This window comes from Malus domestica, chromosome 06, assembly GCF_042453785.1.
Source record: "Malus domestica chromosome 06, GDT2T_hap1".
Lineage (NCBI taxonomy): Eukaryota > Viridiplantae > Streptophyta > Magnoliopsida > Rosales > Rosaceae > Malus > Malus domestica.
In genome coordinates this window covers 23,037,239-23,065,214 of record NC_091666.1, presented here as the reverse complement: position 1 = coordinate 23,065,214, position 27,976 = coordinate 23,037,239, and the positions used below count along the sequence as shown (strand labels likewise).

At 37.2% G+C, this 27,976-nt stretch overlaps 5 protein-coding genes across 5 annotated transcripts; all 5 read right to left on the bottom strand.

Annotated features, from left to right (window-relative positions):
* Window positions 1-4,298: 4,298 nt before the first annotated feature.
* LOC139196878 (NADPH HC-toxin reductase 1-like) lies at window positions 4,299-4,800 on the bottom strand. The gene is made up of 2 exons (XM_070823228.1): window positions 4,663-4,800; window positions 4,299-4,457 (listed from the first exon to the last, which is right to left on the bottom strand). The coding sequence occupies exons 1-2, from the start codon at window positions 4,798-4,800 to the stop codon at window positions 4,299-4,301; spliced, it is 297 nt and encodes a 98-aa protein (XP_070679329.1).
* A 7,956-nt stretch (window positions 4,801-12,756) lies between these two features.
* Window positions 12,757-15,329, bottom strand: LOC103454616 (NADPH HC-toxin reductase 1-like). The gene is made up of 5 exons (XM_008394209.4): window positions 15,109-15,329; window positions 14,803-14,972; window positions 13,718-13,930; window positions 13,228-13,607; window positions 12,757-13,121 (listed from the first exon to the last, which is right to left on the bottom strand). The coding sequence occupies exons 1-5, from the start codon at window positions 15,224-15,226 to the stop codon at window positions 12,968-12,970; spliced, it is 1,035 nt and encodes a 344-aa protein (XP_008392431.3). The 5' UTR covers window positions 15,227-15,329; the 3' UTR covers window positions 12,757-12,967.
* Window positions 15,330-17,693: 2,364 nt separating this feature from the next.
* LOC103454665 (NADPH HC-toxin reductase 1-like) lies at window positions 17,694-19,495 on the bottom strand. Its single transcript, XM_070823568.1, has 5 exons — window positions 19,253-19,495; window positions 19,017-19,186; window positions 18,655-18,867; window positions 18,166-18,545; window positions 17,694-18,058 (listed from the first exon to the last, which is right to left on the bottom strand). The coding sequence occupies exons 1-5, from the start codon at window positions 19,371-19,373 to the stop codon at window positions 17,905-17,907; spliced, it is 1,038 nt and encodes a 345-aa protein (XP_070679669.1). The 5' UTR covers window positions 19,374-19,495; the 3' UTR covers window positions 17,694-17,904.
* A 208-nt stretch (window positions 19,496-19,703) lies between these two features.
* Window positions 19,704-22,487, bottom strand: LOC103454617 (protein SEH1). Its single transcript, XM_008394211.4, has 8 exons — window positions 22,190-22,487; window positions 21,927-22,041; window positions 21,628-21,725; window positions 21,317-21,394; window positions 20,736-20,891; window positions 20,404-20,519; window positions 20,132-20,258; window positions 19,704-19,953 (listed from the first exon to the last, which is right to left on the bottom strand). Exons 1-8 carry the CDS (start codon window positions 22,346-22,348, stop codon window positions 19,822-19,824), a joined length of 981 nt encoding a protein of 326 aa, XP_008392433.3. The 5' UTR covers window positions 22,349-22,487; the 3' UTR covers window positions 19,704-19,821.
* A 1,764-nt stretch (window positions 22,488-24,251) lies between these two features.
* On the bottom strand, window positions 24,252-25,700 carry LOC103431538 (hydroquinone glucosyltransferase-like). The gene has a single exon (XM_017331254.3). It carries the CDS (start codon window positions 25,698-25,700, stop codon window positions 24,252-24,254), a length of 1,449 nt encoding a protein of 482 aa, XP_017186743.3.
* Window positions 25,701-27,976: the final 2,276 nt, after the last annotated feature.

Genomic DNA, 27,976 nt, shown 5'->3' with positions numbered 1-27,976 from the left:
ACAACTCATACAAATTCTTCCCGAACTCTTGCAAAAGATTTTGAACCGGTTATGTGGTTCATAGTTTTCAACTGCCGATTATGCTTATTTTTTTCGGCAATCTCCTGAAAAATACAAGAATTTATTAGACAAATTTCAAGGTATAATAAAATAAATCATGAAACGTTTACCATTGTTTTTTCTTTATTCCAGTATGCCACCATCGAAATATTTCTGTAATCTGTAACCTCTGCCGCTACATGTTTCGAAAACGCACTAGAATTATAACTAATGCATTTTCCATACGAATTAAACGAACAAGGTTGTTCTTTCCAATTCGGAATTAAGGGTCCGTATCTCTGTTAAGTTGATCCTTAGAAATACATAAAAAACAATTAAAAACCAAGAAACCAAAATAAATTTTCAATTTAAGCATAAAACTAGTTAGAATACAAAACAAAAACAAAAACTAATAATCATAATAATTTAAAAATGAACCACCTTCGAGCTCTTCCTCTTCGAAGTGGAGTTTCTTAGAATGTTGATCTTCAAAATGGTGATCCATAGCAAATGGGGAAGGAGAAGAGGAAAACCTGAAAAGGAGGAAGAAAGGGACACATAGATGAAATGGGGAAGCAGAAGAAGAAAGTCTGAAATTGGGGGAGAAATGAAAGCACAGATGAAATGGGAAAGAGAGGGGTTTAAATATGGGTACTTAGTTTGCGTCGGTTTAAACCGACCCCAACTCCTGACACACTTTTTGAAATTCACATAGCGTCGCTTTAATGAAACTAGAGTCACTTAAAACCGACGCAAACGTCCGACACGCTTTTTGAAATTCACATAGCGTCGCTTTAATGAAACTAGCGTCGGTTTTCTGACACACTTTTTGAAATTCACATAGCGTCACTTTAATGAAACTCGCGTCGGTTAAAACCGACACTAAGTTTCTCCATCCATGTCCTTGTGCAAAACAAACGGGAAATTTCCCGCCTAATATTTCAAATACTATAATTTTATATATATTAATTTTATAATTTTATAACCCTAAAAAAATACTATAATAATTATATATATTAATTTAACTATTTTATACCCCTAAAAACTATAATAATTATATATATTAAATTACATTTTAAAAATTGGTGACCATTGGATCGGCTTAAATATACATACCATTCAATTTCTTAAGTTTTATACGTACAAAATAAATAAATTTAAATCTACTTAATATATATATACACACGCACCAATGAACTTGATGGGATACGAATTCTACGAAACTAATTTCAACAATCCAACAATCAAACTTGTTTGTATATGCTTCGAGATCGCATCAACAAAAATCGCAAAAAACAAACGTTCAGAGATCAATTAATGAGACAAAACTATTCCACGGTTATAAAACGAAAAATCACAATTTAACGGTTATTTTAACTCCGATTTTGATGATTTTTTACAACTACACTCCTTAACCCTATATTAATACAATGAATGAGCTCGATCTTCAATTTAAAATATATTACACTATTGATACCACAAATTCTTATGTTATACTTAATGAAAGTATAAATAAACTCTAAGTGTTAGTGAATCTATCATTTTGATGGGATACGCATTCTACGAAACTAATTTCAACAATCCAACCGTCAAACTTGTTTATATATACTTCGAGATCGTATATGCCAAAAATTGCAAAAGACAAACGTTCAGAGATCATGTAATGAGACAAAACTTTTTTACGGTTATAAATGAAAAATCACGATTTAACGGTTATTTTAACTTCGATTTTGATGATTTTTTACAGCTACACTCCTTGATCCTATATGAATACAATGAATGAGCTCGATCTTCAATTTAACATATTTACACTAGTGGATACCACAATTCTTATGTTATACTTAATGAAAGTATTAATAAACTAAGTGTTAGTGAATCTATCATTTTCATGGGATACCCATTCTATGAAACTAATTTCAACGATCCAACCGTCAAACTTGTTTATATATGCTTAGAGATCGCATATGCCAAAAATTGAAAAAAAAAACATTCAGAAATCATGTAAAGAGACAAAACTTTTTGACGATTATAAACGAAAAATCACGATTTAACGGTTATTTTAACTCCGATTTTGATGATTTTTTTACAGCTACACTCCTTGATCCTATATGAATACAATGAATGAGCTCAATCTTCAATTTAAAATATTTATACTAGTGGATACCACAAATTCTTATGTTATACTTAATGAAAGTATAAATAAACTCTAAGTGTTAATGAATCTATCATTTTCATGGGATACGCATTCTACGAAAATAATTTCAACGATCCAACCGTCAAACTTGTTTATATATGCTTCGAGATCGCATACACCAAAAATCTCAAAAAAAACAAACATTTAGAGATCAAGTAATGAGACAAAACTTTTCGACGGTTATAAACGAAAAATCAGGATTTAATTGCTATTTTAACTCCGATTTTTATGATTTTTTACAGCCACACTTGTTGACCCTAGATGAATACAATGAATGAATTCGATCTTCGATTTAAAATATTTACACTAGTGGATACCACAAAATCTTATGTTATACTTAATGAAAATATAAATAAACTCTTAAGTGTTAGTAAATCTATCGTTTTCATGGGATATACATTCTATGAAACTAATTTCAACAATCCAACTGTCAAACTTGTTTATATATGCTTTGAGATCGCATACGCCAAAAATATCAAAAAACAAACATTCAATGATCAAGTAATGAGACAAAACTTTTCGACGGTTATAAACGAAAAATCACAATTTAACGGCTATTTTAACTCTGATTTTGATGATTTTTTTACAGTTACACTCCTTGATCCTATATGAATACAATGAACTAATTTGATCATCAATTTAAAATATTTACAGAAGTGGATACCACAAAATCTTATGTTATACTTAATGAAAGTGTAAATAAACTGTAAGTGTTAGTGAATCTATCGTTTTGATGGGATACGCATCATTCGAAACTAATTTCAACGATTGAACCGTCAAACTTGTTTATATACGCTTCGAGATTGCATACTCCAAAAATCGCAAAAAACAACCATTCAGAGATCAAGTAACGGGATAAAACTTTTCGACGGTTATCAAGGAAAAATCACGATTTAATTGTGGTTTTAACTCCGATTTTGATGATTTTTTACAGCTACACTCCTTGACTCTATATGAATACAATGAATGAATTCGATCTTTAATTTAAAATATTTACACTACTGGATACCATAAAATCTTATATTATATTTAATGAAAGTATAAATAAATTCTAAGTGTTAGTGAATCTATCGTTTTGATGGGATACGCATTCTACGAAACTAATTTCAACGATCCAACCATCAAACTTGTTTATATATGCTTCCAGGTCGCATACGCCAAAAATGGAAAAAAACAAACATTTAGAGATTAAGTAACGGGACAAAAATTTTCGACGGTTATAAACGAAAAATCACGATTTAACGGTTATTTTAACTCCGATTTAGATGATTTTTCACACCTACACTCCTTGGCCCTATATGAATATAATGAATGAATTCGATCTTCAATTTAAAATATTTACACTAGTGGATACCACAAAATCTTATGTTATATTTAATGAAAGTATAAATAAATTTTAAGTGTTAGTCAATCTATCATTTTGACATAGATATTTAAAAAAACTAAAATCTATGTCGCTTAGAACTGACGCAAGCTTTAAAATATTTAAAAACAATACTTTGTGTCGCTTAAAAGCGACATCAATACTTTATATTGCTTAAAAGCGACACTGTTTTGTTTAAAGCGACACTAGTATTTAAAATTATTAAAATATATGTCGGTTATAAGCGACATTAAATGTTTACGTCGGTTTCAAAGAGACATAGACATTTTATGACGCTTATAAGCGACAGTAAATCCGACGTCATCTTCAGTTAATGTCGCAACTGTCTTATCCGCCACTATATTATATTAAACTGATGCCACCTATTGACACTATAAGGCCCTTTTGTAGTAGCGAGGCGAACTTGGGAGAAGAGTTTCTCCTCCTACTAGGCCACAAGGAAGAGTTACCGCTTCTAATTTACCACCATCAATGTCGTTATAGCTCAGCACTGCTTTCTCTGCTAATGTCTTTGATACGATATACCCCTATAACACATTTCCAGATTAAAGATAAAACGTAATTATTCGATGCTCATTATTGTAGCGAAATTGATATATCGTAGAACAAATAACGTAAGAGCAAGTAGAAGAGGTACTATTGTGAAATCAGTGCCATGAGGAAATGAGACATCAAGGGGTGTCAATCAAAGTAGGGTTTTAATCCAGCCCCATCTTCTGTCCAAGGCGATGCAGCTAGTATGCTTGCAGTGTAGATGAGTTGCTTGACGGTCTGCGAACAAATGCAGGAATCAGCAATGATTCTCACCCCAGCAACAGCAGCTTCACCTGTGTCCTTGTACTGCATAATCAAAATACTCAAATTATTACTATCCCTTCGTTTGTCGCGCACGATTGAATCAAATTATTGTTCTTGATGAGACTAGAATGGATTGGACAAAATAGTCGAATCCTATTTGCTATCTTCCAAAAACAGCACGAGTGTCTGACCTGAGAGCTTAGGTTATTATGCTGCAACGGAGTGGCAACATGGAAAACAAACTCACAGCCTTCAATGGCAGGCTCAAACTCTTGAGGGTCATATATAGGTCAGCTTGGAACATAAAAAATTTGGTGTTCGCATTAGGAAGGGACTTCAGAAGCCCAACTTTCGACGCATCATCTGTAACATACGGAGTAACCATAAGAGGGTTGCATCAGAGAGAGAGAGAGTTCAATGTTCATTGCCTTTCTCTCTGAGGGAAAACACAACTTGCCCTCTTAAGCCTCTACAGTCGTATACCCCCAACATACATAATATCAATTTGCGTTCCAAACTAATTGATTGAAAACATTTTCGATAGTCTTATTCATACCTCGCCTTTGTGACCTGAAAGTAGTGAAATCTTCTCCAATGAGAGCCTTCCATCCGAGTCAGTGTTTAACCCAAGATGCCATTTTGATATTCCCTTGATATGAGTTCTGTGTTTTAAAACTTTCAAAGTTGATGGATTACTATAAGGGACTGCTAAATTGCTAACTTGTCCTTTTTTGGGTGGTGTGTTTCCCGTTGTCAGACAACTTCGGAAGAGAAACACTTTAAAGTTGTCAGAAGTACTTTTTTTCTTTTTCTTTTTATTTTTATTTTTTGGAAAAAAGTTTGACTATAGTAAAACTACAGTTAAAACTCCTTCAATTTTTATTAAAACAACGAGCCCAAAAGTACAAGCAAACCAAAGGCCCAACTACAATTATACACAAACAGAAAAGGGCCAAAACCAACAGAAAAAAAGAAAGAGGCCCCACAACAGTGAAACCCAAAAAAACACACAACAGCCAACTAAGAAGCTTCTACTGAAAGCTCCTCCACTGACAGAGATCTAGGCCAACCACAGGAAATGTCATCCATCACTGACCAACTCCGTCTCAGACACCACCGCCAACCCCAAACAGCAACTAGATCACAACCATTAACAGGTGATAGTTGGCACCAAAGAGGGATTAGCCAACTACTGGGAAGAAGCTAGGGGAAACCCACAAGCAACACTGCCGAAAACAGCAGACAGCAAGGAGAACGTGGTGGTGTGGGAAACACCCGAGCCAGGAACAACACCCCAACTCTACACACGAACTGAAAAGGAACTATGGCTGAAGATTGGACTGAGGAAGAGATGGGGAGAGGAATACCGACGGAAGATGAAAAAGAGGACATACCTAAGGGAAAAATAGGGAGAAGCATCAGAAGAAGAAAACAAAAGAAGAACTTTTGTTGGCCTTTTCTGGGGAAAGTCTTGGTCTTTGTCTTCGTGATAAGAAGCTCTCAATTGTTGGAAATTACAAGTTTGGAACTTGATATGCGTTTGATATGACTTTGCATTTCAGTTAATTGACATAAGTGCGTGGCCTGATTACTTGATGATGGGTTTTATTTGGGAGGAAAACTAATGAAAATGGGCTTAAAAACTTTAAGTTTTAATCAAAAAGATAAAAAGGTGTTGTAAGTGAATAGTACTAAGAGTGACTTTTTAGAGTAAAAATGTCCTTAACGTTAAAAGTGAATAGTACCATGAGTGTTTCGTTAAGACTCTTTCTTTCTTTCTTTTTTTTTCTTTTTATTTTTTATTTTTATCATGCATTGATGTGAGTTATGTTTACAAATATTTCTATTGGAGTGGAATAATTCGGATCCTCCAATCCTCAACTAATAAATCTTGTAACCATGTTGAGAATCCCACAACACCAGCTTCGCTCACCGGCAATAAGGGAGGATGAGGACCTACAAAAAAACACTACAATGCTCAAGTTAGTCTTTGTTCAAAATAATTGCAGGAAACTATAAAGTGATCTGATACTTCCCTTTTTCTTCCCCTGTTCTAATGGGATTTTAGGCCTTTTATATAAAAAAAAAACTTGAGCTTTGACACACTCCGATCACCATATTACTCGAACACCAGGATAGACACGTGTTGGCCGACATCCAAGGGTGACGAAAGCCATTTATTGAATCCAAATGCTGAGAACAAGAAATAAATAAGACTTATAAATTTAAATATAATTAATATACGAATGAGGAACGTGTTCTAAGCATACAACTAACTAGAACACTTAAAGAAATAATATAAAAATTGAATGAACAAGGAATGGGTCATACATCGAGATGACTTGAAGATGCTGATGCAGAAGTGCCTTGACCCGGGGATCGTATGCCTTGAATCTAAATCCTGAGGGGGCGCAAAACAAACATGAGTGGACCAAGGTGATATATATAAAATACTGAAATAGTTCTCAACATACTAACCCCCAAAGTTTTATGAAAACTCAATAACATAATATGTAGTAGGTTTTTCCGAAAACCCTAGCATGCCATAAAATCTTACAAAAAACATGGGTTCAATAGAAAATATGGTATTTCAAAATAAACTTAGTATAGCATGACAATCAATTTCTCATAAAACGTTCCATAAAACGTAATCATTAAATCATGTTTTTCATATATGCATTTCTACTATTAAAACATGAATTTTAGAAGGGGTCACTCACGTTTGTTTTGCGCCCCTCAGGATTTAGATTCGAGGCGTATGATCCCGGCGTCAAGGCACTTCCACATCGGTATCTTCGAGTCCTCTCGGTGTAGGACCCATTCCTTATTCATTCAAATTTTATATTATTTTTTTTAGTGTTCTAGTTAGTTGTATACTCTGTACACGTTCCTCATTCGTATATTAATTATATTTAAATTTATAAGTCTTATTTATTTCTTGTTCTCAACATTTTTCATTCAATAAATGGCTTTCGTCACCCTTGGGTGTCGGCCAACACGTGTCTATCCTGGTATTCGGGGAATATCGGGATCGGGGCATGTTAGATTGGTATCAGAGCGTGGTTTGTTCAGAGCATACTTAGGATCTTTTCTTACTCTAGTAGTGTGTCTGTTTTGACATCATTTGGATGTCATAACTTCCGGATTTGTTGTCTTTCGGCACAGTTGTGCAACTTTCATACTGCATGAATAGTCCCATCGTATTAAAGAAAAAGAAAATTCGTGTCGAGATTGTGCCTCATCGATGATGTAATGGATTGTTAGACAACTTTCGACATCAGATCGATACTCTGCAACATGAATTCCTTAGGAATTACGGTCGGAGTCGGTTCTACATAGAAGTTTTTGGGAAACAGAATAACCTAAGTGGTTTGAATTTGGAAAATTTGGATAGGTGGTGTCACTCTGCGACATGCATTCCCTAGGCATGGCAGGCATAGTCATATCTTTTCGGAATTTACTTGAAACTTTCGAAATGCAGGTTAGAGAAAGCAAGTCAACGCTAGTTATTATGAAGTTTAGTAAGTGGTAATTGGTGGGATCGAATCCATGTTCTCGGACTCATTCCCACTGAAGAAATTCGTGTGGATCTTTAGAACAATTCTCGGCTATTGTTCTATCGATAACTTCCTTGCTTACTCCAACGACGAAGTCAAGTTCCCTAACCATTGACTGTCAGCTTCACACCAAATCCTTTGAGCGTTGACTTCATTTACGTTAAATACTTTTCTTGGGAAACTCCTCGATAGCATACGCTATTCTCACCAATTTCTAAAAGAAGTTGCAATTCTTGTTGTGGTTGTAGTTGGACTTGGATGATGAAGATCTAGTCTTGGTTGGATAAACAGACTCCTTGAACTTCACCTGGATCTGGTACTTGGCAGTAAACCCTGTCTCCTTGTCCACGTACTTTTAAATAGAGGTGAACTTAGCCTCTTGCTTGTAGCCTAATTGACCAGTGCTCTTGTCCACTAACTGTTTAGCCTTGTAATTTTCAGTGTAATGGCTTGAGACTCCACCATATTCATCATTGTAGGAAGATCGAGCTTTGCTCTAAACTTCTCTGGACTCATTGAGCTTTGGTTTGCTCAAGGGCATCACTTTAAGGTAGCCAATCATGCCACTGCATGCATGCGCATACTGTTTTGTATCTTTCTTCTTCATCATTCTGTTGATTTAAAGGTTCTATGTTTAAATTTTGACCTTTGAAACAGCTCACACACAGTATTGTGAATTACGAAATGTCTTTGGCCTCGTCAAATCTTATTAGCAGTTATTAACTATTCTTTGAGCTTAGACCTATGTCCTTTTTGGCTAAGAAATCAATCAACCTTACTAAGATGATTAACCAAATAATCATAAACAGTGACTTCTATTTTTATTACGGGATCATGCCCGAACATTACAGTCTAGATTTTAATGGACTTGTTTTGACCCTCAAATTCTTGAGTGTTCTTTTAGCGTTCTTGACATGGTTTCTCTCACAATCAGTGAGGAATTCACGATCAATCGACTCGGCTGAAGCATGCTTTTAGTTCTTATCGATTTAGGCAAGAACATTAGGAGCATAATACTTACCAGAAAGGGTTACATGTAGGTGTGAGGTTTAAGCCGTCTTTTAGTAAGACATTGATGAAGGTTGTAGTGCTGGTGGTCAACAGATTGCATCACTATCTTCATGCTGAATTGAATAGTCACCACTCATTATCCTACTGCAATTCATAAGCATCATATCATACTTTAGTAGTTCTGTCCCAATGATATAAGTTCATTGCTCGAATATTTTTTGAGGGTATCATTCGTGAACTATCTAGACTTTGGAGGACGCGTTGTGTTCACTCGTCTTGTGGCTTAAGCACATGTAGAATTTACACTGCTCTCAAATGGTGTGTGCTCTCATAGGGTTTTTAGGTTGATGAATTGAGAGTCATTTGTCCTTCCACGAACTTTGACCTTGTTTGACTAGGAATCTACAACTAAGCAAAAATGGAGAGGTGGATTGAGCATTACAACAGCTCCCAAGAGATACTGCTTGTTGAGGAAGGTGACTTTTCATTTTCTTCTTGCTTGGCTCAAGTTTTTGGGTCTATTATTAACATGGTAGTCACTTCTCTTGAATCCCAAGGTACAGTTTTCAAATGGGTTCTTTGTTGGCAAAGCACTGGAGTAGTTGGTCACATTTGGAAGAATTGAGGAGAATGGAGTTGTTACGACGACAATTCTTATTTTGTTCAGTTTTGGTATGGCACTTTTGCGACATGGTACGAAAGTTTTCTACAGGCAACACTGGTTGATAGAGAAGTATTGTGAACTGGTATTCAGAGGATCGAATTTACGACGTGTGAAATTGTGCACCATCAGGAAATTACTGCTTGCTTATCGAGACAACAAATATGTGGTCGATATCGTGGACGGCCGATTGTTGTGTTGATAACTTATTTGTTGGGTTCGTTAAGCAAGTGGGTAGGAAGACCCATCTATGGTAGTTGTTACATATTCGCTATTGTTGGGGCTCGACCCAAAGACACATATTTTCTTGGAGTACGTGACGTTACGTGTGTTTGGGCGAGACCCACTTCCATTTTCAGTTTTGGTTTTCAATATAAGTATTTTGAATTACCCTATATTACATTTATCTTTTCAAAGTTACAAATGTTTGGTTAAGCCTTTGGGCCATTTAGAACTCGGGCCTTAGGCCCGTAACCCCCAAAGCCCGAACCCCTTTTATTTATTTTATTTGTTTGAAACTAAACCCAAACTCTTAAAGCCCAACTTTTTTAAAAGCCTAATCCAAACCCTTGTAATCTAGGGCCTTTGGCCCACTAAACCCTTTAACCTTTCAAACCCTAAACCTTAACCGGCCCAAACATTTTATGGGGAATATTCCATTAGGGAATATTCTATTAGGGAACATTTCGTCAGGGAATATTCTCTGGAATATTCCCTGTGTTGACTTTTATGAAATTTACCCGAGACCCTTCTTAGGGTAATTCGACATCCTGAATCTATTTTTGACATTCATTTTCCCAAATTCAATCGTTTGAATAAAATTTTATTAATTGTACCCTTTATGTTCTTAGGGGCAATTGTTTGTGGCGTTCTGTCTTCGCTAGTTTGCGTGGCTTTTCGACAACAAAGTATTTGTGAGTGGACCCCTTCTAAAATGCATGTTTTATTAGTAGAAATGCATACATGAAAAGCATGATTTAATGATCACGTTTTAGATAACGTTTTATGAGTAAATTGGATTTACCTTATATGATTATCATACTTACTTAGAATATTTTGGAATACCATATTTTCTATCAAACCCATGTTCTTTGTAGGATATCTGATGGATGACAACGTACTATTTAGAGCATGTTTTTACACGCTTATTTATAGTATAGATGATGGATGGCTTTATACTATGAAGATGCTTTTAAGATATATGTACTTACGTTTGGAAAGATTATTTTCAGTGGTTTTGTGCTTATCTAGTGGTCACTTATATTGACCTTTGGGTTGGGTGCTGTAGGAGCCTTTGGGCGATTGATGTTTATATTGACCTTCGGGTTGGGTGTTGTAGGAGCCTACGGGTGATTGATACTTGTGAAGGAAGTTTCTGAAAGAAGAGTTCTATATGCCTTTGGGCGATACTGATACCATTAGTTAACACACTATATATGAGATATGTTTTATGAAAGGTTTTATGGCATGCTAGGGTTTTCGGAAAACTTATTACATATTATACTATTGAGTTTTCGTAAAACTTTGGGGGTTAGTACGTTAAATAACTATTTTATTATATATATATATATATATATATATATATCAACTTGGTCCACTCATGTTTGTTTTACACCCCCTCAGGATTTAGAATTGAGGCGTACAATTCCAGTGTCAAGTCACTTCTGCATCGGCATCTTCGAGTCCTCTCAATGTAGGACCCATTCTTCTATTCATTCAATTTTATATTATTTCTTTTAGTGCTCTAGTTAGTTGTATGCTCTGAACACGTTCCTCATTTTCATATTAATTATATTTAAATTTCTCTTATCTTATTCATATTTTAGTTCTCATGTTTTAAATAAATGACTTTCGTCACCCTCGGGTGTTAGCCAACATGTACCTACCCTGGTGTTCGGGGAACATCGGGATTGGGGCATGTCAGGCTCCAAGTCTCTATATCTCACTCCATGTTCCTTAGTAGTCGCTGATTCACGTTGCTTTATTTTATCTCCATTTGCTTATTTTTAGGATGCATGGGAAGTGGCTAGTTTTTAGGATTCATTGACCCTTAATTTTTGAAGCAAAACTTAGAAATAAAATTATATGAACAAGTTTGAAGCAAAACTTAGAAATAAATGTGTCTTTATGGCAGCCTTTCACATTTCTGTACGGACTGGCCTTAAAACACAGGGAGTAGGTTGAGGTCAGTTAACCAGTGTCGTGCAGTTGTGTCTTCACTGAGTTCTTCTTGCTTGAGAACCTTGTTTCAAATTGGTTATTTATAGTCCCTTAACTTTATGTTCTTCACCATTAAAAGACCTTGAAATCGAACCTTTACCCCACCAGGGGGGATCTATTAAAGGACCTAGGTGGTCCTAGGACCACCCAAAAGCTCGGATAAGTAGCTGTGAAGACCTCCGATGACCACCCAAGTCTGGGCAGATAAGAGCGGAGATGAGCAACTGCTGCACTCTTTTCTGGAATTCAACAAACCAGAAGGAAAAGAAAAAGAAGATTGATTATTCCTTTTCAAATGACTTGGCTAGACGAAGTCGTTTTACCTAAGCCATTTGAGTGAAACAGTGCAGTTTGTTATGGGTTTGAAAACAATCTCTAAGTCACGTGGGAGGCTAAGTTTCGTAGGGGCTTTACTTTCAAAAGAGCCCATTTTCCCAAATCTTCTTATAACCCATTAATTGCTTCCCATCGGGCCATTCCCCAATCCCCATCCCACCCAACCGAAGGCACCACCAGCCAACACCAATCACCTTTCCAATCTTCAGAGACCCTGAATATCATGACACATTTTTAGGTATGACACTTTATCATAAACAAATTTAATCTTTGTTGCTCGTAATGTTGTTAGTACAAAAATTATGAATGAAAAGTTGTAGTTTACGGTTTAATTTTTTAATATTATATTGGGACCACCCGACCTTAAATTCCTAGATCTGCCACTGACCCCAACAACGGGAAACCGAAGTATTTCGTCTCCAAAATTTGCTTAATTCTTTCTGCTTCTAGTCATCACTGTGTTTTTTTTTACACTTTTGCAGCTGCAAAAGGCAAATATATTTTTGAAAGAGGATCTTCTCATTCAATGTATGAAAAACCGAGAAAACGGGTGAGATGGATTGAATTGTTTTTTAAATTTACACTAGACTGAATGAATTTGTCTTAACACATACAATTCTGAAATAGTTATGCTAATGAGTATACAAGATTTTGTTTATTCAATAAGTGAGGATCTCTCACAATACTAGAATATGCAGAGCCTAACAACGAAAACACGATTACACCAGCGTTTGTAATATGATGTTTTTGTTTCTGCAGTCTGAAAATTAAATCAGTTGAGAAAGAGAGCTCTCTGATAACCTCCTTCCACTTGCTACACTGTCATCAAGTATGTTCTTCACGCCATACTTGTACTCAAAACCGATCTTCACCAGCTTAGTAAAGTCACATTTGATTCCTTCTTCTGGTCCTTCGGCGAATCTGAAATAAATTCGGTCGTGAATGAAAATGGATAATCTTCGTGGAGTTCAATTTTAAAAGTAGGGAGAAGTTTCAGAACGATTACAGTTAAAAGTTGGATCCTTACTCTTTTGCTATCTTGTATTCCGGGTAGTTTTCTTGGAAGCAGGCAGCGATTTCTTTGATACTAGGACTGGCAACTGCACAGCAGAATCTGCCTCTCATCGATGGTTGTTCCATGCAGAAGATATGTCCTCGGCAAACATCTTCAATGTGTACAAGAGGAACAGAACCGATAACTTCTTGCATGAATTTTAATGCATTGTAACCATTCAAGTCCCCGGTAAGTTGTGATATAACTACTCCCACACTTAGAGGCGAATTTGGGAGAAGAGTTTCTCCTCCTACTAGGCCACAAGGAAGAGTCACTGCTTCTAATTTACCACCATCAATGTCGTTATAGCTCAGCACTGCTTTCTCTGCTAATGTCTTTGATACGATATACCCCTTGAGCACATTTCCAGATTAAAAATCAAACGTAATTATTCGATGTTAATTATTGCAGCGAAATTGATATATCGTGGAATGAATAATGTAAGAGCAAGTAGAAGAGGTACCATTGTGAAATCAGTGCCATGAGGAAATGAGACATCAAGGGGTGTCCAACATGATTCATCAAAGTAGGGTTTGAATCCAGCCCCATCTTCTGTCCGAGGCGACGCAGCTAGTACGCTTGCAGTGTAGATGAGTCGCTTGACTGTCTGCGAACGAATGCAGGAATCAGCAATGATTCTCACCCCAGCAACAGCAGCTTCAGCTGTGTCCTTGTACTGCATAATCAAAATCCTCAAATTATAACTAACTAGGGCCGTCTCTCAGATTTTGGAGGTCCTATACGAAATTTATGAAAGGCCCCTCTTAAGATAGTTTTAAAAATTGAGTTTTAACAAAAAGGCCGTGGTACTGTTCATTTTAACGAAAAAACACATTTTTACACTAAAAAGTCAATCCTGCTACTATTCATTTTACCCTTTATTTTGTCATTATCATTAAAACTCAAAGTTTTCAAGCCATTTTCATTAGTTTTTTTTTTTTAATGTAGGACAATGTAATGATGCTAGAAAATAATCACTTAAATCAAAATAAAGTTTAGTACTCACTGATTGCAAGTTTAAAAATGTCATTAATAATAAGTAAAAAGAGCTATAAATATAACGTTCACTAAATAATTAAAAGCAGTTCAATCTTAAACAACCAAACAAGGAAAAAAAATTTAAAAATTTCTAACTTTAAAGTTTCACTTGAATATATAACATTATTATATAATAAAATTGTAAAAAGAATACCATTTTTAAGGTGTTAGAAAGTAAAAAAAAATATGCTTATATATAATGAAATTTTAAAGTGCTAACAAAAATAATTTTTAAATATTTAACGTTATTACATAACAAAAGTAATTTTTAAATATAGAACATTATTACATATAAATATTAGATTAGATGACAAAAATTTTGGGGGCCCTTCAAATTTGGGGCCTTATACGACTGCACATTTCGCTCCCACTCAGTGCCCCCTATGTAACTAACACTTCGTTTGTCGTGCAGGATTGAATAAAATTATTGTTCATGATGAGACTAGAATGGATTGGACAAAATAGTTCAATTCTATTTGCTATCTACCTAAAACAGCACTAGTGTCTGACCTGAGAGCTTAGGTTGTTATGCTGCATCGGAGTGGCAACATGGAAAACAAACTCACAGCCTTCCATGGCAGGCTCAAACTCTAGAGGGTCATATAGGTCAGCTTGGAACAGCAACAAGTTGGTGTCCGCATTAGGAAGGGACTTGAGAAGCCCAACTTTCGACGCATCATCTGTAACATACAGAGTAACCGTAAGAGGGTGGCATCAGGGAGAGAGAGAGAGAGAGGAAGAGAGAGAGAGAGGAAGAGAGAGAGAGAGAGAGAGAGAGAGAGAGAGAGAGAGAGAGAGAGAGAGAGAGAGAGAGACCCAAGTTCCTGAGGGTGGCGTGGACTGTGTGGCCCTGCTGTAGGAGCTTGTTAACGAGTGAAGAGGCAATGAATCCAGAAGCACCTGTAACACAAACTCTAGAGTTTTTGTTCTCCATGATTTTGTTCCACACAAAGATAAGAGCAGAAGATGTCGTCTAATAAACGTGTGAGCAGGATTTGTTGCCCCTCTTATAACCAACTCGGGATGGTTACAGTTCGGTTTGGGGACAGAAATATTATATTCATCCCCATAACCACAAAAATTAATCATATTCATAACCGCAAATCAACCATAGGGGATTATCCATAACCATACCCACCGGGTAACGGATTTTCCATCGGTCAACGATTATATCCATCTTTGTCAAAAACAAAAAATTATATTCATTCAATTAACGCACTACAATTTAGTAACTACTAATTTCGTCATTAATAGCCACGTCCAATAATAAAAAACGTAACAATATTTTTGAAGTTGTTCGTGATAAGGCAATATGATAAATTGGTCCAATGAAAAAGAAAAGGATGACAAACTTGGAATATTTGATAAATAAAACGATTCCATGAACAAATTTTGTAGAATATAAAAATAAGAGTATTGAATAAAACATTGATGATGTTGGTTCTTGATATCTCCCACAAGCATGATGTTTGGGGTTTTCGGGTTTGATGAATATAGTTTATCGCAACTCAATCACTCATAGGGTGTTTGCACAAATTCATGCGCAGTTTAAACGATGAAACCTGGCTCTGAGGCCATGTTAGTGTATGGATAATTTCGATAAGCTTCAATGAAAGCTTGGTGGTGACATGGGAAATCCAGTAGTGGCAAAGAGAGAATCGGAGAGAATGATGTATGTATGATTGCAATATCCTCACAACAAATATGTGAGGTTGTTACCGTTAGAATAGGAAGAGAAAGGGAGATCCTTCACTCAACAACAACAAAACTAATCTCAGCCCTTAATTGCTATCACCCTATCAGATGATGCCACTTGTTATAATCTATCACTTAATCTAGATACAAGCAAGAGCAACCACATGGACTATGATCCAACGGCTCTAATTTAAACCAAGAACAAATCTAAAAATAACCATTTGAACTTGTTTCTTTGCCACCAAGTATCGGCTGAAGGGTTATACTCCAATAATCACAACATGAAGAAATCAATCATTTAGGAATGTTCATAGCCTTTCTCTCTGAGGAAAAACACATCTTGCCCTCTTAAGCCTCTACAGTCGTATACCCCCAACATACACAATATCAATTTGCGTTCCAAACTAATTGATTGATAACATTTTCGATAGTTTTATTCATAACTCGCCTTTGTGACCTGAAAGTTGTGCAATCTTATCCAATGAGAGCCTTCCATCCGAGTCAGGGTTTAACCCAGGATTTCATAATGATAATCCCTTGATATGAGTTCTGTGTTTTAAAACTATCAAATTTGATGGGTTACTATGAGGTACTGGTAAGTTGCTAACTTGTCCTTTTTGGGTTGTGTGTTTGCCGTTGTCAGACAACTTCGGAAGAGAAAAACTTTAAAGTTGTCAGAAGTACTTTTGTTGGCCTTTTTCTGGGGAGAGTCTTGGTCGTTATATTGGTGATAAGAAGCTCTCTATTGTTGGATTACAAGTTTGGAACTTGATATGCGTTTAATATGACCTTGCGTGTCAGTTAATTGACATAAGTTTGTGGCCTGATTACTTGATGATGGGTTTTTTGGTTATCATGCGTTGATGTGAGTTTTGTTTACAAACATTTCTATTGGAGTGGAATAATTCGGATCCTCCAACTATTAAATCTTGTAACCATGTTGAGAAGCCCACAACACTAGCTTCACTCGCCGTCAATAAGGGAGGAGGGTGAACTATAAGAAAACATTCTGATGCTCAAGTCAGTCTTTGTTCAAAATGATTTCAAGAATTTGTAAAGCAGTCTGATACTTCCCTTTTTCTTCGCTTTTTCTTCCCCGTTCTAATGGGATTTTAGGCCTTTTATAGGTATTAAAAACTTGGGCTCCAAGTCTCTTTATCTCACTCCATGTTCCTTAGTAGTGACTGATACACGTTGCTTTATTTTATCTCCACTCGCTTATTTTTAGGATGCATGGGAAGTGGCTAGTTTTTAGGATCCATTAACCCATAACTTTTGCACCCACATTTCCCTTGATAATAAAATCATATGAACAAGTTCGAAGCAAAACTTAGAAGTAAACGCGTCTTTATGGCAGCCTTTCGCATTTCTGTACGGACGGTCCTTAAAACACAGGGAGTAGGTTAAGGTTAGTCAACCAATGAAGTGTAGTTGTGTCTTCACTGAGTTCTTCTTGCTTGAGAACCTTGTTTCAAACTGGTTATTTAAAGTCCCTTAACTTTTGTGTTCTTCACCATTAAACCTCGAAACCGAACCTTTATTCCAACAACGGGAAACCAAAGTGTTTCGTCTCCAAAATTTGCTTGCTTCTTCTGCTTGTAGTCATCACTGTGTTTTTTTCCACCTTCGCAGCTGCAAAAGGCAAATATATTTTTGAAAGAGGATCTTCTCCTTCAATGTATGAAAAACCGAGAAAGCGGGTGAGATGGATTGAATTGTTTTTTAAATTTACACTGGACTGAATGAATTTGTCTGAACACATACAATTCTGAAATAGTTATGCTAATGAGTATGCAAGATTTTGTTTATTCAATACGTGAGGATCTCTCACAATACTAGAATATGCAGAGCCTAAAAACGAAAACACGATTACACCGGCGTTTGTAATATGATGTTCTTGTTTCTGCAGTCTGAAAATTAAATCAGTTGAGAAAGAGAGCTCTTTGATAACCTCCTTCCACTTACTACACTGTCATCAAGTATGTTCTTCATGCCATACTTGTACTCAAAACCGATCTTCACCAGCTTAGTAAAGTCACATTTGATTCCTCCTTCTGGTCCTTCGGTGAATCTGAAATGAATTCAGTCGTGAATGAAAATGGATAATATTCGTCGAGTTCAATGTTCAAAAGTAGGGAGAAGTTTCAGAACGATTAAAGTTAAAAGTTCGATCCTTACTCTTTTGCTATCTTGTATTCCGGGTAGTTTTCTTGGAAGCAGGCAGCGATTTCTTTGATACTTGGACTGGCAACTGCACAGCAGAATCTGCCTCTCATCGACGGTTGTTCCATACAGAAGATATGTGCTCGGCAAACATCTTCAATGTGTACTAGAGGAACAGAACCGATAACTTCTTGCATGAATTTTAATGAATTGTAACCGTTCGAGTCCCCGGTAAGTTGTGATAAAACTACTCCCACAGTTGGAGGCAAAATCGGCAGAAGAGTTTCTCCTCCTACTAGGCCACAAGGAAGAGTTACCACTTCTAATTTACCACCATCAATTACGTTGTAGCTCAGCACTGCGTTCTCTGCTAATGTCTTTGATACGATATACCCCTTGAGCACATTTCCAGATTAAAATCAAACGTAATTATTCGATGTTAATTATTGCAGCGAAATTGATATATCGCAGAATGAATAATGTAAGAGCAAGTAGAAGAGGTACCATTGTGAAATCAGTGCCATGGGGAAATGAGACATCAAGAGGTGTCCAACATGATTCATCAAGGTAGGGTTTGAATCCAGCCCCATCTTCTGTCCGAGGCGACGCAGCTAGTACGCTTGCAGTGTAGATGAGTCGCTTGACGGTCTGCGAACGAATGCAGGAATCAGCAATGATTCTCACCCCAGCAGCAGCAGCTTCAGCTGTGTCCTTGTACTGCATAATCAAAATCCTCAAATTATAACTAACCCTTCGTTTGTCGCGCAGGATTGAATCAAATTATTGTTCATGATGAGACTAGAATGGATTGGACAAAATAGTTCAATCCTATTTGCTGTCTACCTAAAACAGCACTAGTGTCTGACCTGAGAGCTTAGGTTGTTATGCTGCATCGGAGTGGCAACATGGAAAACAAACTCACAACCTTCAATGGCATGCTCAAACTCTTGAGGGTCATATATGTCAGCTTGGAACAGCAACAATTTGGTGTCCGCATGAGGAAGGGACTTGAGAAGCCCGACTTTTGATGCATCGTCTGTAACACACGGAGTAACCATAAGAGGGTTGCATCAGAGAGAGAGAGAGAGAGAGAGAGAGAGACCCAAGTTCCTGAGGGTGGCGTGGACTGTGTGGCCGTGCTGTAGGAGCTTGTTAACGAGCGAAGAGCCAATGAAACCAGAAGCACCTGTAACACAAACTCTAGAGCTTCTATTCTTCTCCATGATTTTGTCCACACAGAGATAAGAGTAGTAGATGTCTAATACATGTGTGAGCACGATTTGTTTTCACCCAATGCAACTTGTCAATACTTGATTCTCATGGCCAGCATAGTAAATCTTGGACCAGAACACCACGTGGCAATAAAACCATGTAAGTTCTCGTGACAAGACACAAGCTTCTAAAGAAACAAGTCACATAATTTCATAACCCAATGTACGATTGTTCAGAAAACAATACCAACGTCACACCATCGTCCTACTAAACCATAGTTTCAATTTGTTTCGCTTTTACGTTTCTAAAGAAACAAGAAGCCATATAAAAGGGACAGCCCAAAGCGAAAATGATCCCCACATCGAATTTCAATTTTGAATAATCTGAACCAAAATGTATAGTTACAATCAATAATGTTCAAACAGTTAGTTGGCACAGTAACATGTAAAACCAGAGGGACTACGAAGTGGGTTCAAAAGTAGCCTCTTCATGCCAAACTCCGTTCAAACTAGACTGCCACAACCGTACAGCCCCATCATTTCCGGTGGTTGCCAATGTCATTCCACTCATGTCCCATTCCATCTGCCAGACCTGATCACAACATGAAGAAATCAATCAATTAGGAATGTTCATAGCCTTGCTCTCTGAGGGAAAACACATCTTGCCCTCTTAAGCCTGTAGAATTATATACCCCCTCCCCTACATACACAATATCACTTTGCGTTCCAAATTCCTTGATTGATAACTTTTTCCATGGTTTTATTCATACCTCGCCTTTGTGACCTGAAAGTTGTGCGATCTTCTCCAATGAGAGCCTTCCATCCAAGTCAGGGTTTAACCCAAGATGCCATATTGATATTCCCTTGTGAGTGGCAACAGCAATCACCTCATATGGCCTGAATAAAATTTATCCAATTTCACTCTCTGCCGTAAAATAGAACAAGGCCATTTTTTCCCAATTTATGAAGACAAATACCAGAAAAGCTCCAATTCCTAATCATTACCCAACAGTGCGTGATGAGCAATGAGACAATTCCCTACCTTCCAATGTTCGGTGCCCATGCAACTGCATAGACCACCTGATCACCATTGTCAACAGGTGAAGCCAACTCTGCAACTGGGAGCCATCTTTGATGAGCCTGATCAAATTCCCATACCTGTAAAGTACAATCATAAAATTTTGTACAATATCACTTTTGTCAAGTTAACCTAGCCTTTGGACTTCCAAATGATACCATAACTGTAAAAGATAAAGAAAATAGAGTCGTGTATTTAAGGAGCCAAGCAAGACCCGCAACATTTATGTGGCCTGCGGATGTAATCAAATGAATGATAATTAAATAGGAAACAGGACAAAGAAGATTTTATCATACCTTGGCGGAATTAAGTTGTGGTGTGTTTGAATTGAAACCCAAAACAAAACTTGATTCCTGGCTTTCTCCTCTTTGTGGATTCCAAGATATAGATGCAGATAAGCATATGGCATGGCCAACTGTAGACACCGAATCAATAACATTCTGAAATTCAGCCTGTACAAAAGATCATGAGAAAAGGTCAGAGAGTAGTTGCAGACTATAAAATTCTTTAAGGAATCGTTTTCAACTGGAGGAAGAAATCTTTAAAAGTAAAAGGGTGTAACCATTTCAAGAAAAGCACACAAAAGAAAGAGCCCCAAAAATAAGACAGAAAGAGCAACAGAAACAGAAGCTCATGGTCCATTCTCATTCATAAAAACAGGTTAAGGATTGGGGGAAGAAATCGCCAGTCTTCCCACATACATTCATGATAGCAATGCATCATTCTATACAACTAGAACTTACATATAATGTTTTGGGTTTGTGCAAAAAAAATCACAATCAGAAAATTCTGCATCAATTTGAGCTGCATTAGAACATTATAATAAAACTACATGGTAGAGTAACATTATCAGATTGAACCAGATCAAATGATCCACCTGAAGCTGCCAATTCTTCAGTTCCAAGGGATCCAGTAGCTCATAGACCTTGACACGGGCATCTGAATATGCAGTAACCTATAAAAACGAAACAAATTAAAGTTTGTCACATTTCACTCTCACTGAGTGTCCATTGAGCATGTTGCACAGGGTGCGAATAGAACATAAACTAGAACCTAAATCGTATTAGATGAAACGAAGGGAAAAAAATCAGTAATCCCAAGCATAAATTTTCACTTACAAACTTGATTTCAGAAACTGTACCGCAATGCCAAAATTAAAGAAAATTAGTTGCAGCAACAAAAGCTAACCATTTTTAAACCTGCTGGTGAGACTCCAAATTGGTTATCTAGCAGTTGAGCTGAACCGCTATTAAAGCTTGTGCACAGCTTCCATTGAAGAGGAGCATCTAGATAATAACAAACCCTAAACTTTCATTAGATATGATGCTCCGTAAAATTCCTACACCCAATTCTTGGTAATGGGTGATTCAATATGCATCGGGAAACACAATGCGCCTCAAACTTATTATAAAAATCACTATCCTCACTATTCCATTACTAAATTAAACTGCTTCAGTTAGAAAAGATTATAAATTCAATGAAAATACCTTCAGCAACTTCCTCCCACAATGATAAAGTCCCATCTGCACATACACACGCCACTGCATCGCCGAATTCCGGTGGAACCCAAGCAATTTTCACAATTCCAGCAGCCTCGTGCACCTAAAGCAAAAACCATCACAACATTTCAGGGAAAAAAAAACCGCAACCTTTTCAAGCGGAATTGCAAATTCCAACAGGAGAAAATTAAAAAATAATCGGCCAATTCCTGAAATCAGAAGTCAATTCAAAAAACGAGGGAGTTAGGGACCTTGGATTTTGAGGTGCAGGAGAAGGACGAAGAACAAGAGTCGCGTGAGTCGAAGATGGCGAGGGTTCCGTCGACGGAACCACTGGCTAATCTCTGGCCGGAGTAGTTCCACGACGAGCAGATGGTGCCTTTATCAAGCGCCACCAAAGGTTTCTCCATAACCGCGCAGTCACTGGAGCTTCGATTTACACCCACGACAGTCGGAGGCGGGAGGAGCTTTTGGTATAACGCTGGGACGGTTTCTGGGTCGTTTATGTTTTAAAGTTTAAAACGGGTCGACCCGTTTATGGTATGATTAATTTAGGATAAATATTTTGAAATGTTATAAGGACTATAACTTATACACATTTTTTCAATTTACAATATGAACTAAAATTTTAAGTGATTTATCATATTAAGTTCCTAAAATCATTAATTTGTTATCTCACCCTAACACTATTCAATTTGTCATCTAAAATAATTCATGTATCTTGCATATGACTTCTCTACAAGGTTATTTCAGACTTTTGACCTTTTTCACAAGTTCTTTAGTACAAACCCTTAAAAATTGATTTTTTTAAAATTTTTTTATGGGAGGAGTTATTTATTTTTAACAGCATCTAAGAAAAAAAGGAGTAGGCAATTAAGGAGAAAGAGAGAGATAGAATGAGTTTAGAGGATAGTGATAGCGTGATATGGTTGTAAGGTTCAAAACAAAGAAAACAACAAAAACTTGTTTGTGTGAAATTACTTTACTGCCACATTTCATTGGTTTTTTTTTTTTTTTTTTTGACAAAAAGAGTTCTATCAATATGTAGTTGAGACTAGGAGCAGTTAATATTCGCTATATTATTTATGATGGCCAAGGTGTGGGTGCGGGTGCCTTCTTGATGGGGTCACTATTTCATTTGTTGAAGCGATGGTCTTAAAAGGACTCAAGTTTGCTTGGTCCAAGGGCTTCCAAAAGGTGTTGGTAGAAGGAGACTCCAAGCTTCTTATGTTCAAGGAAATTGGGAGGTTCCTTGGAGGATGCCCGTTGTATTGCTTGCTCCTTCAGTCAGGTGGTGTGGAATCATATATGTTGAAATGTCTTACATCGACCGTATCAATGAGAAAAGAAGAGTTTAAATATCATAACTCCACTCCAACTAATACCGAGGCCTTTTGTGATAAAACCCCACACCTAACAGATTGTGCAAGTGGTAATTACCAAGTTAGGAACAGTATCAGTGTTGTTAGAAGTGGGTTAAGAGCCCGTCTCTCTGATAATTCTCTATGGTTCAGAGCCAGGGAGAGGGCTCGTACTTTACCACCACGTGATGGGTGGGTCATCTTGGCCCCGCATGTAGGGTGAGTCTCCTTGACTCCCCATGATTGTCGATGTGTGGATCTCTCACGTGTGACTCACTAATTAGGTCTCACATGAGAGGGTGTGTTGAAATGTCCCACATCGACCGTATCAATGAGAAAAGAAGAGTTTAAATATCCTAATCCCACTCTAACTAATATTGAGGCATTTTGTGATAAAACCCCACACCTGACGGATTGTGCAGGTGGTAATTACCAAGTTGGGGACAATATCAGTGTTGTTGTAAGTGGGTCAAGGATCCGTTTCTCTTATAATTCTAAAATATCTATGCGAAGACAAATTTTGTCGCGGATGCCTTAGCTCACCTAGGTCTTTCAATTGAGACTCCTCACATTTAGGATCATTGTTTACCCTCTATTGCTCTTAATGCTTTTAATTTTGATTGTATTGGAAACGGGATGTTCTAGTGGTTTTTCCCTTTAATGAATATTTTGTTAGAAAAAAAAAAACCAAAATTGGGGGTAGGTTTGGTCTGTATTGAAATTAATTTGGGGCAGAAAAATTATTGGTCACTATTGTATTTTTCTTTCTAATTATAAAAAGTTTGGAGTGCTAATAACAATTTTCAACAGATGATTTATAAGCAAATAATGATACAAAACCCCACAATTTAACAACAAGCATCCTAGTCCTTGTGAAAAAAAAAAAAAAAACCAAAACAAATTGTTCATAGTTAAAAATGCATGTATGGATATGAAGCATGGATGGACCAGATCAATTGTTGCGTTTCCATATCTGAGCCACCTCAGCAAGTGACTTTGTTGACAACCCTTCTGGGCTCAAAGCAACTTTGGAAGCCTCTTGCAACTCCTTCACCTTCTTCCTTGGCAATTTCCCTTCATCTCCTTCAATTAAACCCCTTGCATACTTGGCAATGTCTTGGCTCTCCACTATCCCCTTTTCATTCACTTTCACTCTCCATGCAATCTTTATATCATCAGCAAGCAATACTGCATTACTTCTTTGCTCTGCGTAGAGAGGCCAAGCAATTAAAGGCACACCATTCACGACACTCTCCAAAACTGAGTTCCAACCACAGTGGGTTATAAACCCGCCCAGTGACGCGTGACTCAGCACTTGAACCTGAGGAACCCACGACGGCACAACGAGATCCACATCTTTAGTCCTCTCCAAAAATTTATTTGGTAGAAAACCTAATGGATCCAAAAACCTATTAGGAGCAAAGTAAGTACCATTTTTAGCTGTCTCATTTGGCCTCTTCACAACCCAAAGAAATCTCTGCCCACACATTTCAAGCCCTAATGCCAACTCCTGTATCTGCTCCAGTGAGAGGGTCCTGCCGCTTCCAAATGCAACAAATAAAACCGACCCACGTAGCTGCTTGTCCAGCCAGCTCAAGCACTCATGTTGCCCATTTATTCCACCATCGGTCGGACTGAGATTAATTATCGGTCCGATTGGATAAACTGGTGGAAACCCTTGTGCTCTTCCTTTCTTCAAAGCCTTGAAAACATCTGGTTCCAAATCCAAACTACTGTTGACCAAGACCCCAGCAGCCAAAAGCAACTTTTTGGATGTACGTAGTACGGCTGCATAGGCCTCATTGCTCCTATCTTGAACAGGTTCAAGAAAATCCCTACCATGGAGAGGTACACAACCTGGGAATTGGACCGGTTCAGGCATGTCCCTGTACTCGCAAGAAGTAGTCTCGTCAAGCCTTGGCAAATGAAATGCAAAACTCAACATCATGGCAGTTGTAGACCAGAACAAGTAGGGTGCCACGTGGAATTCTTTGGCCATATCAAATGCGTCTGAACCGAAAACATAAAAAACAATTGCGACTAGCCGAGTTGACTCAGCTAGGACCTTAACTAAGTCTCGTAGGGCAGAAAGGGAACGAGCCATGGTGAGGGCGATTCTAGTTTCAATCTGGGAACCTTCTGGGAGGTCGTCGAAGTTTACAGGAGGGAGAAAGGTGGCGGATACGGATAGAGGATCAAGGGCTCGGAGAACTTTCCTATGGGGTTTCGTGCACGACCCATCGTTTGGAATGACGAAGGTGACGGTAAAGTTGTGGTGGACGATGAGTCGGTTGGCCAACTCAACGAGGGGGATGAGATGGCCCAATCCTGGAGATGGAACAAGTGCTACATGGGGTGGTTTTAGTTTCTGCTGCTGCTGGGTGTCTAAGTCCAACTTCATCGTGTTTTGATTAACGATGGATGAAAGTGTATCGAATGGATACGCGAATAAGTTTAGGGTTTGCTTATATAGTATTTTAGGAACATTTTGTTGACTGTTTGGATGGAGAGATTGTTGGTATACGGGTCGAGCCTATGATGAAAGATCAAAGGATGATTCATGCAAATGCTAGACAATTCTGGCAATGTTAAGTCGATCGTGCTAGAAATATCTAGCAATTAATATCACATATGTTTGAGGAACAGACTAGAAGCTTGTAAGCTTGTGTGGCTATTCGGTGGGGCGCTGTTGGAAGGTCAGGAAACATCAACTATAAATTGGAGTGTTGTTGTGATACAAACCAAGTGAGAAGCAAGGATCAACCAAAGATTCAATAGCAAGTGTTCCACTCCAAGGGTGTGAGGGTTCTAGAGTTGTTCCATTCCAAGTGTGAAAGTGAGCGGGCTCCACGGCACACATTGTGTGAGTTAGGATCATTTTGTTGACTGGATGGGGGTGTTGAGCATTTCTAATGAATAATATAATGCAGAAGTCTATTCATATATTACAGCGACGATGAAGATTTTGGAGATCGATGGGGACAAGCTAATTTGATTGGGTGACTTAAGTCATGATAGTAAGTGACCTGGCTGAGCCAATTGATTAATACAATTTTGTTATTTTCATGTGCCACAAGTATCACAATGTTGGAACGATCAGCTTAATGTTCACAACTGTAGTCAAGGAAGAGAAGGGGTTCATGGTGGAATTTGTGGGGTTGGAGTTGGTGGTTGGGGTTGCAGCACCTTTGTTAGAATCAGCCATGGAAAAAAAAAAAAACAAAGGATCTGTGTTGTTAGACTCTAGGGCTCGTATACCATGTAAAACTTAAGTACACTCAGGGTTTCACTTCAATTGCATTACCCTTTCAATGATGGGCTGCATGTATTTATATTGAATTCCAAATTACATCAAAAAATTGAAATCCCTATTTACAAGGCTATTTGAAATTCAAAGATACAACAGAAAGATTAAACTTTGAATTACACGTAAAGAAATATTTGAAAGAGTCTTAAACTAAACTAACTCTTATTGGGTAACACTTTGACATGATCACAAACTCTTGAAGACGCGCGCAGACTATGACTTGGTCTAACGCTTTACAACTCATCGCACACCATTCTACGATTTTCATTATCTGTATGTCACTTCACATCTTATCACTATATAAGTTGTTTAGTTCAATTGCTAGAGAAAAAGCGTAGAATTTATTTTCATTTACATTATGTCAAAATACAAACTACAAGCTAATTAATAATTGGATGAAGTCAACTTCTTAAACATTGATTGTTACAGTTGTCGATCCAAAATTCAGCAACAAGATAAGCTAAGCTATGCGCCCAAAATACGACCTTCATATCTTGCATGCATGTTGCAAGTTTCAAGTTTGAAAAACTCTACTAATTTCATTCAGTTACCGAGAATGAAAAATGGAGAAAGGTGTGTTAGGGTAAAATTGGCTATTCCTAAACAAAATGCTTGAGTGTGCAATGTTTTAGACTAGTATATGTTTTTCATTGTAATTATTTTAGTCTAAATTTCTCTCGTACTCTCGATCACAAAAATGACAAGTTTTCAAAGACATCCACTCAAGTATGATTGGAATACATATTCATATACTCTGGGTTCATGTCGATTCAGCTTATTGGTTTTAACGGGCTGTTTTGAATTTGGGTTTAAAATCCTTTCGGAATCTATTTGTTTATGTGGCTGTATGTTAAATTGGTTTGGGCTTAAACTTTATTACATGGACATAATAGTTGTTGATTTAGGTGAAGGGTTATATTCATATAATCCTTATAGGGATAGTGCCGTGGAATCCTATAGGTAAAAAACACCTTAGCCTTTGGTTAGTAATTTAATAATCTAGTTTGTCTTGCTTTATCTCAACAACGTCATGCTAGCTATGCACGATCATCATATTTGATATTTTCAAATACTTTTGTTTTAATCTGATCATTTGTAGGCTCAATCTTATAGAGTTCCAAGTTTATTAGAAGTCTTCTACTGCAGCCTATATATATATGGGATTAGATTAGGGTCTTTGCCGCTGTTGCCGCATGTTTGGAGCAAAAAATAATCATAAGGCGACACATGAATTTTTGGGTAAAAAGGACAAAATTACCTTTGAGGCACATCGGATTTCCTACGACAATCATCCCTCAATCAAGTCAAAAAGTGCCCAAAAAAGTAACAAATTCAAAATTATTTCATCCATCCTTATCTTATATTCCCTA

Excerpts from the sequence above, each read along its gene's own strand:
- LOC139196878 (XM_070823228.1), bottom strand. The coding sequence starts at position 4,800 with ATGGTTACTCCGTATGTTACAGATGATGCGTCGAAAGTTGGGCTTCTG. Across the intron at positions 4,458-4,662 it reads TGAGCCTGCCATTGAAGGCT|TACAAGGACACAGGTGAAGC; the intron begins GTGAGTTTGTTT and ends TTGATTATGCAG.
- LOC103431538 (XM_017331254.3), bottom strand. The coding sequence starts at position 25,700 with ATGAAGTTGGACTTAGACACCCAGCAGCAGCAGAAACTAAAACCACCC.
- LOC103454616 (XM_008394209.4), bottom strand. The coding sequence starts at position 15,226 with ATGGAGAACAAAAACTCTAGAGTTTGTGTTACAGGTGCTTCTGGATTC. Across the intron at positions 13,931-14,802 it reads ATAACAACCTAAGCTCTCAG|TACAAGGACACAGCTGAAGC; the intron begins GTCAGACACTAG and ends TTGATTATGCAG. Across the intron at positions 13,608-13,717 it reads ATGGCACTGATTTCACAATG|GGGTATATCGTATCAAAGAC; the intron begins GTACCTCTTCTA and ends AATGTGCTCAAG.
- LOC103454617 (XM_008394211.4), bottom strand. The coding sequence starts at position 22,348 with ATGGAGAAACCTTTGGTGGCGCTTGATAAAGGCACCATCTGCTCGTCG. Across the intron at positions 21,726-21,926 it reads GTGGGAGGAAGTTGCTGAAG|ATGCTCCTCTTCAATGGAAG; the intron begins GTATTTTCATTG and ends GTTATTATCTAG. Across the intron at positions 20,520-20,735 it reads CACAACTTAATTCCGCCAAG|GTATGGGAATTTGATCAGGC; the intron begins GTATGATAAAAT and ends TGTACTTTACAG.
- LOC103454665 (XM_070823568.1), bottom strand. The coding sequence starts at position 19,373 with ATGGAGAAGAATAGAAGCTCTAGAGTTTGTGTTACAGGTGCTTCTGGT. Across the intron at positions 18,868-19,016 it reads ATAACAACCTAAGCTCTCAG|TACAAGGACACAGCTGAAGC; the intron begins GTCAGACACTAG and ends TTGATTATGCAG. Across the intron at positions 18,059-18,165 it reads GAATACAAGATAGCAAAAGA|ATTCACCGAAGGACCAGAAG; the intron begins GTAAGGATCGAA and ends AATTCATTTCAG.